The 13,029-nt window shown below is 32.5% G+C and overlaps 1 protein-coding gene across 1 annotated transcript in view; it reads right to left on the bottom strand.

The window, feature by feature from the left end:
* The window catches only part of SPOCK3 (SPARC (osteonectin), cwcv and kazal like domains proteoglycan 3), a 146,904-nt gene that overhangs the window by 64,023 nt on the left and 69,852 nt on the right, over positions 1 to 13,029 (bottom strand). The window contains exon 5 of the mRNA XM_030449738.1: positions 4,667 to 4,793. Within this exon, the coding sequence (XP_030305598.1) occupies positions 4,667 to 4,793 (127 nt within the window). The remainder of the gene's footprint in view (positions 1 to 4,666; positions 4,794 to 13,029) is intronic.

The raw sequence follows: 13,029 nt of genomic DNA, 5'->3' as shown, positions 1-13,029 counted from the left end.
TGTTTCTGTTTTGTGAAAAATACATTCACTTACTACTATGAAATATTTTGTAATAGAAAATCTATTTCTATCAATCTTTCCTAAAATAGAATGGAACTGTCGACAGCTCAGGCATATGATCTGAAAACTTACAATAAGTTAATAAAAAATTCTGGATCGATTATTAAAGTAAATTATTATAATAGAACAAAGTTTAAAGAAGCATCAAAAATTAAAAATGTTGATATTTATTTTTTATGTTTCATCCATACAAGCTGTGTAATACTAAACCCACTGCTAAGAGATACAGATTATTGAGTTTTAAAAACACCTGAAATTAATAAAGACAGCAATGATTTAAAAAAAAAGTTAAACATGGAATACGGTGGATATGAGATTAAATATCTAATAATTATATTAATGTAAAATTTGAAAAAAAAAATTGAATAGAGTAAGCAATTTCTATCACACTCCCTCTTCCACACACAGTGTGATTTTCACCCTGGCTCTCTCACCCTTCTAATGAGAATGGAAATTTAAATCCACATACCTACCTATCTATCAAGTATATCAAGAATTCAGCTTCTCTCTTCTGACTCATTGCTTTTCCATACCTTTCTATCTCAGTCTGAGAAGCTACTTTAGATCCATTATTTCTGCAAAATACAATTTTTATTGCTATTTATACCTACAGGGATGTCATCAATCACATGAAGTTTTCACAGCTGGGAGAAAAAATATTTAATAAAAAGTTCACTGACAATATGAAATAAACTTCAGCATATTGTTGCTAACAATAAAACTTATTTAGGACTTACTGTCAAGATGATTCTATATTAAAACCATGGGGCAATGGGTATATTTTAGATATTTATAAATTTTGTACTATTTTCCTTTCAAAATACTGAAAAGTATTGGTCATTGATCATATTGTTTGTTAGATTTTGTTATTGTTATTTAGTTATTGCAAGACTACTGGTCAACAACAGTCAGCCTAAGCAAAAACTTCATTCTATTTTGCCAAATATCAGAGATGTAATTAAAATATTGCAGAAAACACACAAGAGACAAGTCATCTCATGGTAATTTTTCAGAATGCCCAGTTATAATACAGTACAATGTGGGAGAATTGTTCCAAGAGAAACATCTAAACCTGAGCAACATTATCTCATGCAAAGTTATAACAGCTTTACCGTATGCCTGCTGGATAGCAGCAAGTTGCATCCCAGGGTTAAATAACAGCAGGAGGTGGGTTGCTGCCACTAAACACCCCATCTGAGCTGCACTCCAAGTCTATTTTATTTCTCTATTAATCCTAGGAAAGACGAAGATAAAAACTGGCTGCAAAAGCTGTCCTGGCAGCAGTCACCATGTCTTTTCTGGAGAATGGATGGGGGTGACAAACATATGGAGGTACCTAAGACCCACACTACAGCACTTGAGAATTCCTAGAGTTAAAATGAATAATGCATATTTCAAGTGTCAAAATTTAGAGAAATGTAGAAGGTAGAACTAGAGTAATGAAATGCAAAACACCTGCGATATATTTTAAATGCTGTTAACTAAAAATTGTTTTCAACACCACCCTGGTAAGGAAACAGCAGGATCTCTTAATTCTGAATTTCTTCTCACATAATAATTAATGTTCACTTTGATTATTCAACATTTCAGCATGGATATTTTTTTTCAACATTTTTGTAATTCTAATAATGAGTATCTTACACCTGCTACTCTTCCTTTACACTGACTACCTGTGACTAATTGTAAGCTGAGAATGCACTAAACCTAGCCAGGCCTGTTAAAATGAATGTGAAACAAACCACATTTACCTGACTGGATAATACCTACATTTTCTCCCCATTATATCATGGAATTTTTTAAAATTTTTTTCCCCAGAGCAAAACACACGCATGAAATATCTATAGCTAGATTTAATAAAAACGTTTGAATGTGCTTGGCCTGTAAAGGGAGCGCATATTCCTGAAGTAGTGTCCATCCAACAACTGCCAGCTGCCTGACTCTGTTTTATAATACTATTACTATTTATTTAATTCTTTCAAGAAAATATATTCTATAATTTGTCACAGTCATTGACAAATGAATTCTAAATACAAGAAAATTGCTATATAAACTTGTACTGGAGCTTAATGACACATTGAAACTCAACTTTGCCTGGAGTAAAGGAACACAAATATTAATCTTCATGTCAATTTTTAAAATTACTTATCCTGAAATAACCTTGCAAGGACCTCTGTTTTTACGCAACTACACCACAGAATTTGAAATCCTAACATCATATGAGAAAAATAAAAGTAAATATTTATAGGTTAATCCTGGTCTTCTGTGGTCATTAACCTTTTTGTAGCATTTGACTACCTTATGCTTAGATTTGAAATCTACATTTATGCGGTAGCAGAAGATAAGCGGAAAACCCTGCAGAAGCTCTCCAATGCTACTTCTGTATTATACGCATGCAAGGGACATAGAATTTGGACAATATATACTACTGCACTAACTGTAGCTCTGATAATGCACTGGAATGGAAGCACAGTGTACCTATGCACTCATTTGTGATCACTCTAAGAAGCATACCTTCACCTTTAACACATGAACTGATGTAAAAATATCTGCAACTCATAATTAGTTATCAAATTTATATTATACCTACTTCACACCAGACCATGAGAGGTCATAAGGGTCACTTTTACCTGTAGAATTATTTACAATATGTTGTTACTCTAGGATAAATAGGAAATAAGGAATTAGGTTAAAACTTGCTGTGAAGTTTATATTCTATTAAGAGATTGTAATGGATAAAGTATAAAATATTTTTTTTAAGTTGCTCATTCAGTATTGTATCAAATTATCTATCTTGTCTACTTCTGTTGTAAAATCATAGAGTCTACCCCTCTGCTTTATATCAATGTGCAGACTAGGCTTGGGATTCAAAGACTAACTGAAAAAGAAATGCTAAATAACAGTGTCATCTTATGTCTAGTAAGATGCAAGAACATTTCAATCTTTTGATAAAATATGGACCAATTTTGACTATGAATTAAGTAAGTCTAGTTTCTAATTCCTAAATTGAAACACTGGAAAGGAATTATTTTTCTACTAAGCCAAAGAATAAAAATGTCATGTGTAGGACCCCATACATCCTGGTGTAAGAGTTATGCGTTTTTATTTATTTACTTTTTTTTAAGGAAAATTAAAATTATTCACCAGTTCTTATGACTAAACACTCAGTTTATAAGAAAAACATTTTCCAATGTTCCTAATATTTAGGATAAAAGCATAAGAATTATCAAGGTTGAGGAAGCGCTAATTATACTTTGGCATTTCTAGTTTACCAAGAAGAAAATATCCTTAGTGAAGATATTTAGTCAGTCTTTCCTGGAAATTCTAATCCCTTATTGTAAAAATTAGATGTAGTTTGTGGTTGCAGGAAAAAAAAAACCACCAAATCAAAACAAAAACCAAAATAAAACTCAATACAGCAAATATTGTCTCTAAAATTTTAAAATGCGGAGAACTAATCTATATTTGCATAAAATGCTATACAGAAATTTTTTCTTTGTAAGTAACAAACACAGACCTTCTCCATCTCCTTCATTTTAATCTAAACCAATCACTATTATTTTTATTATGACTATATTCTCTTGAAGCACTGGATATTTTCTACTATTAGAAACATTTTATTAGTGGTGGGACATGATGTCAGAAGTACATCTCCTTGTTGCACTACTGAATCACATGCCATTTCTGACAAAAATGGTTTCATTAACAGCACACATTTGCTTCTCCTAAGGAGGATTCAGTTACTGATATCAGCAGAACATTTTTCTACTGATAGTTTTAAGAGAGGATGCTAACGAAACTGATTTGTTTACAGCATTATGAAGTCCATCCATCTGACAAGTTTCATCTGAGCCCTATACTAACACAGACCCCCAATTCTGTAGTTTAGCATGAGCAGTACAAAATTAAAAAAAAAAAACAACAACAACCAAACAACAAAACAAAACAAAACAAAAAAACCCAAAACAAACAAAAAAAAAAAACAAACAAGAAAAAAGAGAAGTAAACTGACAGTGACATTTTAAAATTACTGTTTTGGCTCCAAATAAGCATGACAGAAAAGAAAGAAAGGTTCAGGAATACAGAAGGAAGACTTGATTATGGTCTTAAAAGACACAAAATGCTGTTGCAAAAAGGAAAGCTATGCAGCAATCATTCACATTATTACATTTTTTAAATCTGGCTATTCCACATCTATGCCTAGGTGGCTGGGATGTGAAGCAGACACTCAATGGTAAACTGGAAAATCTGACTTCACGTGTTTATCCTACACAAAACTGAGGACATACAACACATTAACTCTTCCTTATTCAAAACCCTGATTTGGTGCCTGTCACAGGCAGGCTTAACCTAGAGCATTGTTATTTCGTTTAGCACTCTTACACTGAGTTTTTTTGGGTACTAATCTTTCAAGCTGCTTAGGACTTGCTACCATTTTGCTTTTTTGTCCTATGGTATACTAGACTTGCTATAGGTTGTAGTTGTCAATATATATTTAAGTCAAAACAAATAAACAATTATTTGTGTTACAATACAGTATTTTATTTTCCAAGAGGTGGAACAGATTGGAACAATGAAAGAATAATTTAGTTCTTTATTTAATTCTTACCTGAGAAGAGTATGTGTGACCATCTGATCCACAAACAGGATTGGAATAAACTACAGGACACTGCTTGCAGTTTGATGAAATGGGACCACCCCTCCATTGCTTATGGACTAAACCAGCCTCTTTCATACTGTAAGTAAACAAAAAGTATGTAATTCTGATAAGCAGTAGTAAAAATATAACATATTTAGGGTATTTTAATGAGACTTTATGAACAGTAAGGTATACATAAATTTAGCCATAAAGTTGTCTTCTAAATAAAGAGCTTCCACAGTCTTTTAGTATACAGTCCCTCACCTTTGTACATTAATCTCTGTAAAGATACTTGATACCTGTGTATTATTTCACTTTCCAAGACATCTTATTAGAAACAGATTGTTAAGATGACACGTCGGTGACACTCACACTTACTGATCCATGAAAAACGTCTGACCTCTGTGGTATTTACCTTTTGTTGTTGTTATTAAATAGTATGAATGGAACAGTTGTATTAATACGGGTGCTTAAGGAGGTAACATTTAAATATTAGGAAATTATATCATCAATACTTCTACGGTAACAAGTAGGTAATGTTTGCCCCACTTTGACCACTGCCTTTCACAGTTTTCCTTTTGTAAAATTCAGTCTTTAGTCCTCAAAGTAAAGTAATAGGGAAAAAAAACCAAAGGTAATCCTTTGGAATGCATAATTGATCTGCCTAAGTGTTTATCTCTATTCAAATAGATATGAGTTAGATGGAGCATTTTAACCAAGAAAAAACCTACATTGGGTCAGACTAAAGGTCTTTAAGTTATTGATGGTTCCTCAGAATATTCCTTTAGCCTTCAATAATTTGTGGCAATCCTCAGATAAACACTAATTCTCCCTGTAGTTTTGAATTAATTTTTTATCCATTAATTTTTCGAATTGCTTTTTGCAACCATGAAAGCATTTAGCAGCCTGAAACAGCTGTTTTATGAGAGCTGCCTGATTCACAGACTGACCTACAATATACTTTATATATTGATAGCTTCCATAAAATTTTTTTAAAAAAGAAAAATAGTGCACAACTTTTACATTGTATTTTCTGCATGGATTCTTAATGAAGAATATAAAATTAGGTTTAGAATACCATAATGATTTATCAGGACGCACAAAGGTAATAAAGGTTCAAACTCAGAAAAAAGTCAAATTGAATTCTTACTGCAACAGAATTCTTTCAGCTTGATCAAGAACTATTTTACTTAATAGTCAGGAATCACTGTTTGAGAAGAAATTGTCTGGAATAATATAAAGAACTGAAATTAAAGAAAATACTCCTCATCCTCTGGTTTTAGGATGTGCATAGTGACAATTTAAAACCGGACACCTAACAGTGAATTGGTGATGACCAAAACCAAAACTCCTTTTCTCAGCTATCCTCATTTTATTTAGGTTGTTCATAATTTTGACTATGGTTTTTAACAAGAAAAGAAATAAAACACAAATTATAGAAGTTTATATTCAGATTATGCTGTGAGGTGGAATTTTGAACTGCACACATTTTTTTTTACAGCAGAAACAGGAACTCGAAATATTGTACACAGAAATTATCAGTTACTGCTGGAAAAGCCAGCAATGGCTTCAATGACATGTAACATAATGAGGGGTAAAATATCTGTACAGAAAATTTTTATGACTATTAGGAAGTATAAATAAGGAAACAATTCAAACATGCCACCCTAGTAATAAATAACTATCCTTTTTGTTGAGTTGCATCATTTGAAGACTAAATACAAATAATTCCATTTCTAAGTCAAGAAAAGTGAAATTGGACTGTATCCTAGCTTACATATCATATGTAGTAACAATGTGACTATTGTTGCTCCTCTCACTTGACTGTGAGTTTTCCAATCATCCACATAAACTACACCATAATTAGATTATTTAGATGAATGTATCTTTCTCTTACATTTTGTCACTTCTATAGCTCACAATTTTCCAGAAGTGCCCTAGCAGCCTGAGGTTACTGACAGGACCAGAATCCCAACTATCAATCTGATGCAATTTCTGTTTATCTGAGATAAAGTAACTTCAGAATGATGCATAAATCAATTGCAAATGTTCAAGACTTGGGCTTTGCTAAGCTTTGACACACAGGCTGTCCCAGGGTATGTTTAGTGTGAAGAGAGTCAAATTTCCTGTTAAACACCTTCAGCAGATCACTCTCTCAAAATCTTTATTTCTCTGCAACCATGAATTTCTACAAAACAGAAATACCTGTATTTTTCCCAAACTTGGAACAGAAGGTATAGTCATAAATAAATTATAAATAATGATGCTTCAAAGGTATCAACACAGAGATATCTGGTTCAGAAGCTTTAGTACAGTGATGCAGAAAGATTCTGTAATATCAGAGCTGCTGAGCAGTCATTTTTTGATTGTCAGTCACTGACATGACAGGCAAATAAGAAAAGTCAATTTAAAACACTTTTAATACTAGTTACGGTAGACACATGCATTTCATAAAATAAATGCCTTTTAGTTATGTACTCAAAGATTTCCTTTCCCCATTATGTTATTGCATCTAATTTGTTCCTATTTACTATTACTTTGTTACTAGGTACTGTGTTTATTTTTTTAACAGCTAGGCAATGAGTGTACATACATACTAATGACATGGAAACATCTGAGAAATTACTGCAATGACATAGTTTTAAGTTAATACCATCAGTGTATGTCCATGACATGAACTAAGATATGGGGGCTGCATAAACTACAATATAAATACTATGTTATCATTTATTTGAGATATGCAGATAAAGCAAAACTTTTTTACATTTTAAAATATAGAGGAAAACAAATAGTAAAAAAAGAATTCAGTTACTTCACTATTAAATTACTTTTTTTTTCTTCCTTATATTTATTATTGTTTATGCAAGAAGAAAGATTATTGCAAGTTACCAGAATTCTTCCATTTTTTGCAATTGCTATAAATGTTCTTGAGCTTTTTAGTATTTTGCTACAATAGATATGATGCCACCTAAAAGTTCACTTCTTCCACTAACAAATTTTGTACTGGTAAATTTCCTCAAAAAGCCTCTGGGATCCATTTACTCACTAACTATTAATAGACAATCACTGCGTTATCTGACATTGTTGACACCTAAAGGGTAAAAATTAAATTTATGGTTTTAATTTACCCACAACGCTTGTGATTGCATTAATTTGCATAGACCAAATTGTGAATATGCTTTCAGACTGTGTATGCAACTGCATGCCTAGAAACATAATTAGCCAATATGCCCAATTACTAGCCTGTGTACCTGTTAGCATACATAAACTTACCTTCCTGTATACACAGTGATCATGCCTACAAATACTTTGAGAATGCTTAATGTAACCCACTCAAAATTCAGCTGCAAGCAAGACTTTGGTAATATGGCTTACGCTTAATGGTATCTATAGAATGCATGACTGCCCAATTCACTTAAAAAAAAAAAAAAGGTATTTTATAGCTAGGTTTGAGAACCTTCAAACACAGTCTGACAGAAAATAATCTGAATTACTAAAAATCTGATCTTTCAAAGAGCTCTTTTAACTCTGATAACTACATTTGAATTTTTTTAGATATTTTAGAATTATTAGAGACTGCCCGATTAGGATTTTCCATGGCCTTTCAGGGGCACGACCAGTCTGTGCTAGATTAATATAATTAGAAAAAACCCCACTTATATTGCAAAATCTAATCTGCTCTTAGTAGAGTTGACTGAATATCCCTCTAAGTTCCCTTTTCATGTAGGACCACCCTAGAAGAAAACTCTAAGTGCCAATACATTTTTGAGATGTTTCTTTCAAATGTCCAAAGAAACAAGACATTATTGCCAGTCTGTGTGTGTGTGTGTGAGTGAATATTATTCCAATTTGCTCAGTATTCTGCACTACTCCTAAAAAATGCAAGAATAATAAATTTTAAGAAACTAGTAATAGAATAAATCTGAGACAAATAAAGCAAAGTCTAATAAAGTGAATGTGGGAATGAAAATATAATACACTGTTGGCAATATGTGGATTATGGATGGGCCATTATGATGTTTAGCGGGTGCATGTGAGATTCTATAAATTCAGTTATCATTTTTCCCCAGCATCTATACCAAAGACATTAGATTAGAAAAGTATTTATAATCTATCATTTTTGTTAGGATCACTAAGCATACATAATCTGTATTATTTCAGAATTTAGAATAATATTTCTTTCTGTGTGTAAAAAGGAAAATGCTGTTAAGTCATTTGAACCAAAATAAGAAAACAACTAGATATCTTAAATATACAATTTCATGCTGCCTCCTTCTACCTCCATGTATTATTAAAAAGGTAACTTACACTTTAAGATAGTTTCTTGTTTTATTGTTTTATAGTTCTATTATTTTCAGTGCAATTTTGCCTACTATTTGCCAAAGAAACCAGTATAATAAATATATCTACCTAATAAGCTTATCTAAACAAATTATCTAAACATAACAGCTTTATCTATTAAAAAAACTACAAGAAAAACCAAAACGAAAAACCCAAACAAAAAACCAAAAAAACCAAAAACATACAAAAAAACCCCAAACCCCCACCCAAAAAAAAACCAAACAAAAAAAAAACAAACCAAAAAAAACCCACCTGAAGCTAGTAAAGTATTTGGTGAGACTGAAAAGGAAAGAATGCACAGCAACACAGAAATGAGTTTTCTCATCATTTAATTTATCCAGAGTTTCTTGAGGTGAAAAGGACCTAAATATAAACAGCTGAATGAAGTGCTCATGCCAACCTTTCCATTAGGCTAGCATATTACACAGGCATTTCAAGGAGTAATTTCTTAGAAATTGCTATGTAAATTATACAGAGAGAGAGGTGGTGAAGATTTGAGATATTACAATATAAGGAAGTGCCTATTAGATACATAAATACTGTATGATTTTCTTTTTTTTTAAGGAAAGGTTATCAGCACAAAGTAGACTGGGGTTTTTCTTAGAACCTCTCAAATTGCTACACACCTAATTTACATAGCTAGGCACTGAATAGCACATTTTTCTAACACTATTAAAATATAACTTCCATAGAAGGAAAACTATTTTAAACGGTTGAGTGAAAACCATCACATGTTATCAGTTTTCTGATCAGAATTATTATACAGTCAGTTATTTTTAGGAGACATACAGCCAAAAAAAAATTCCAAATTACTTCAATAAAGGGGGAAAAAAAAAGACTTAGGGTAGGTAATTGGAAAATAATGGGCAAATAAAGGAAATAAATCCTGATTTACAAACTTAGAATTTAAAAAAACAAGAAAGAAAAAAAAAAAAATTTTTACCACTTTTTACCAAAGTGTCTTTTATCAAGGCTCCAAATTTCCAGATAGTAGTCAATTACGTATATGTGGTGTTAAAAAAGCTAATCCATCATAAGAGAACTCGATGATCTCAGAGGTCTCTTCCAACTCATCCAATTCTATGATTCTATTCTATTGAAATATGAAGGAAAAGCTGAACCATGTGGAAGAGGTTCCAAATATTATTTTAAAACTGTAAGAGACAGTGGATCTTTTAAGCTTGACATCTGAGTTCTGCCTCCCAGATGTAGCTATTCCTTAAAAATTTCTGATTAAAAGCTCTTTAGTTAAATATCAAAGAGAGTAAAAATAATGTTTAAGTATTGCCTAGAGACAATGACAAACTATAAATTTGCTGAAGGATTAAGAAGAGTCATTCTAGAAGAGAGAGCAAGTAATTGCACCAGAATAGTTCTCTTTTCCCTCCATAAACATGAGTTCCCTTCCTTCCCAACTGACAATATTCCTAAATACCCTAGGAAAATTAGTAAAATCTAGATGGCAAAAATGACCTCATTCTTCCCACTCCTCCTGTCTTTCACTTCTATTTCCATCATATATCCCAGACTACAGAGATTTTAATCTCAGAGTCTTTAATCCCAGTTTCAGAGACCATGATCTATCCATTACTATCAAGCACATTATATGACACAGGTACTTACTTACATTCTAAAGTCAGAAATATAATAAATTTCCACTGAAGTCAGTCCATAAATAATACTGGATGTGCCTATAGCATTCCTGTGAAATGATCTGACGCAGTTCCATGCATTTCCTATATATTTGACTGGGAAAATGGCCATGTAATACACACATCTGAAACGGATTTGGCTCAGCAAACACTGGAAATGTGGAAAGCATTAATGCATGTCACAGTCTTCATATTTTGTCAAAGAAATCACTGCACTCAAACTTTTTTAAAGACAGAGATATAAACTGACTGTTAATATCTGTACTATTTATCACCTTTGTTTAAATTATCACCAATGTAATATTAAGTCAATAAAATCAAATGAGGTACATGAGCACAAACAATACTTAATGATACTGTATTCAAATTATTATTATTTACCATTTTGAACATTTCTTGTTTTGAACACACTGAACAATTCTTTTTTTGGTTGGATGTACCAGCTGGTATGAAGTTTTGTTGAAGATAAAAACAAGACTGCATCTTCCCATAGGATACCAGTATTATAGATGCTACAGTACTTCAAGACCAGACATTTTTAGTTCCTTGAAATCTGCATAAGATCAAAACCATATTCCCATGTAGTGATGGTGGAGACAACCTTCATCTTTATTTTTATTGCTTCAGAATATATACTGAAATACTTACATAATCAGGTGAGGGTAGAGGGAATTGTGTTTGTTTCAACAAGAAAGCCACATATGTAAGTAATTTTCTGTATGACTTCCATGAACTTTTTGCCTTTTAGTCCTGCATATTCTACAAATCTCACGTAAAAACCCTTGAGCCACAGAAGCTGTCAACTTTAGATTCACCCACTATGGGTAAGAGTTGAGCATAAACCGCCACCATCTCAGCCCATTTCAAGAAGCAATGGAAGTCAACTTGACTGAACCACTAGCTAACAAGGACTCATTGGGTATCTGGCAAGAGGTGGTGAGCATCTTCACATTTAGTCTGACAGTATATTAGTCATAGCTACACATTGTGTCTCTTTCATGATAAAGAATTTTGTGCTGTAAACACTTGGAAAATATGAAATGTCTCTCGATCAGTATTTTTTCTACTCTTTTAAAAATATATCAAACATATTCTCAATCAACAGACTTTTACCCCAACCTTAGCTAGCTTGTTTTGTATCATGCCTGGCAGGCGCTGAAAGATAAGAATGCTAATCAGAAGGTCTCCTGGTATGCTGTCAAGACAAAGATAATAAATTTAGCAAGGTAACAGGGACTGAAGGATTCCAGTAATTTAAAGACAAGTTCTGAGGATGGCAAATCTTTGCCAGTGTGTGCCAGTGATTTCTGAAAAGACAGACCCCTTTCTGCTGTATAAAAACTCAAAGAGAAAAGGAGAAGATGCTGTCTCTCTCTCCCCTTCTCTCAGCACTTTGGCTTCAGCTATGGGACAGCACCAGCAGGAAAAAAGCGGAGAACATCAGGAATGGCGGGTCCTACGCCCCCCCCCCCCCCCCCCAATATATACATATATATACAAAATAATATATATAATAATATATATCACTGTGTATATTATTGCATAATATATGTAATATGTATATATAATAAACACACACACATATATATAATATATATTTTTTAATATAATATGCTAAAATCTCTCCTCTTGCAAACTTGTTCTTTCTTTTAAAGCTGGTGTTATTGTCTCCCTTCCCTGAAATAAATCTTCGTAATTTGCTTAAATTATAAAGCCTGTTATTTTCTTTAATTTGTGTGATGTCTATGAGTAGTGGCTGATTTTTTCTTGCAATCAAAATATAAAATAATAGCCCAAATAGTAACATGTGCTTTTAGGTAGAATGCTTATAGAGCCATTGTGCAGTGTAAAAATTGCTTGAAAAAAGTGGTCCAGAGAGGAAAGAGTATAAGTACAGGTTCAGAAGTAAAGAACATATTGGAAGAAAAACTTGGATGAAGGAGGCATTTGTACATGGCAGAGTGACTCACCTATCACAGAAAGTCTGATCTGGCTCTTCAGCATAATTATTTCAGCCTCCAGCATAAATTACAGATTTTTTTTTCTATAATGCATAAAAACACCACCAGCAATAGAAGGCAGTTAAACTATGTAATGGTTGATCTCTAGCATATTATTATCTTTTTCAGTGCTTTTAATGTTGGCAGTTCTGCTACATCTGTAATGTCTGTCATAAAAGTAATAGGAAAACCCAGTTTTTTACAGTCTTAGTTTTTTTGCAGAGAAAGATCTCATTTCTCTGTGCAGGCACCCATTTGGAATCATATGAATGTAAAAGACATCCAAATCACTGCACCATGTAGAGGTTACACTGAGAAATCATATTATCATCAATCATTA

The sequence above is a fragment of the Calypte anna genome, chromosome 4A, assembly GCF_003957555.1.
Source record: "Calypte anna isolate BGI_N300 chromosome 4A, bCalAnn1_v1.p, whole genome shotgun sequence".
NCBI classification, from domain to species: Eukaryota; Metazoa; Chordata; class Aves; order Apodiformes; family Trochilidae; genus Calypte; species Calypte anna.
Note: the sequence above shows the minus strand (reverse complement) of the source record. Positions and strands in the feature narration are given on the sequence as shown.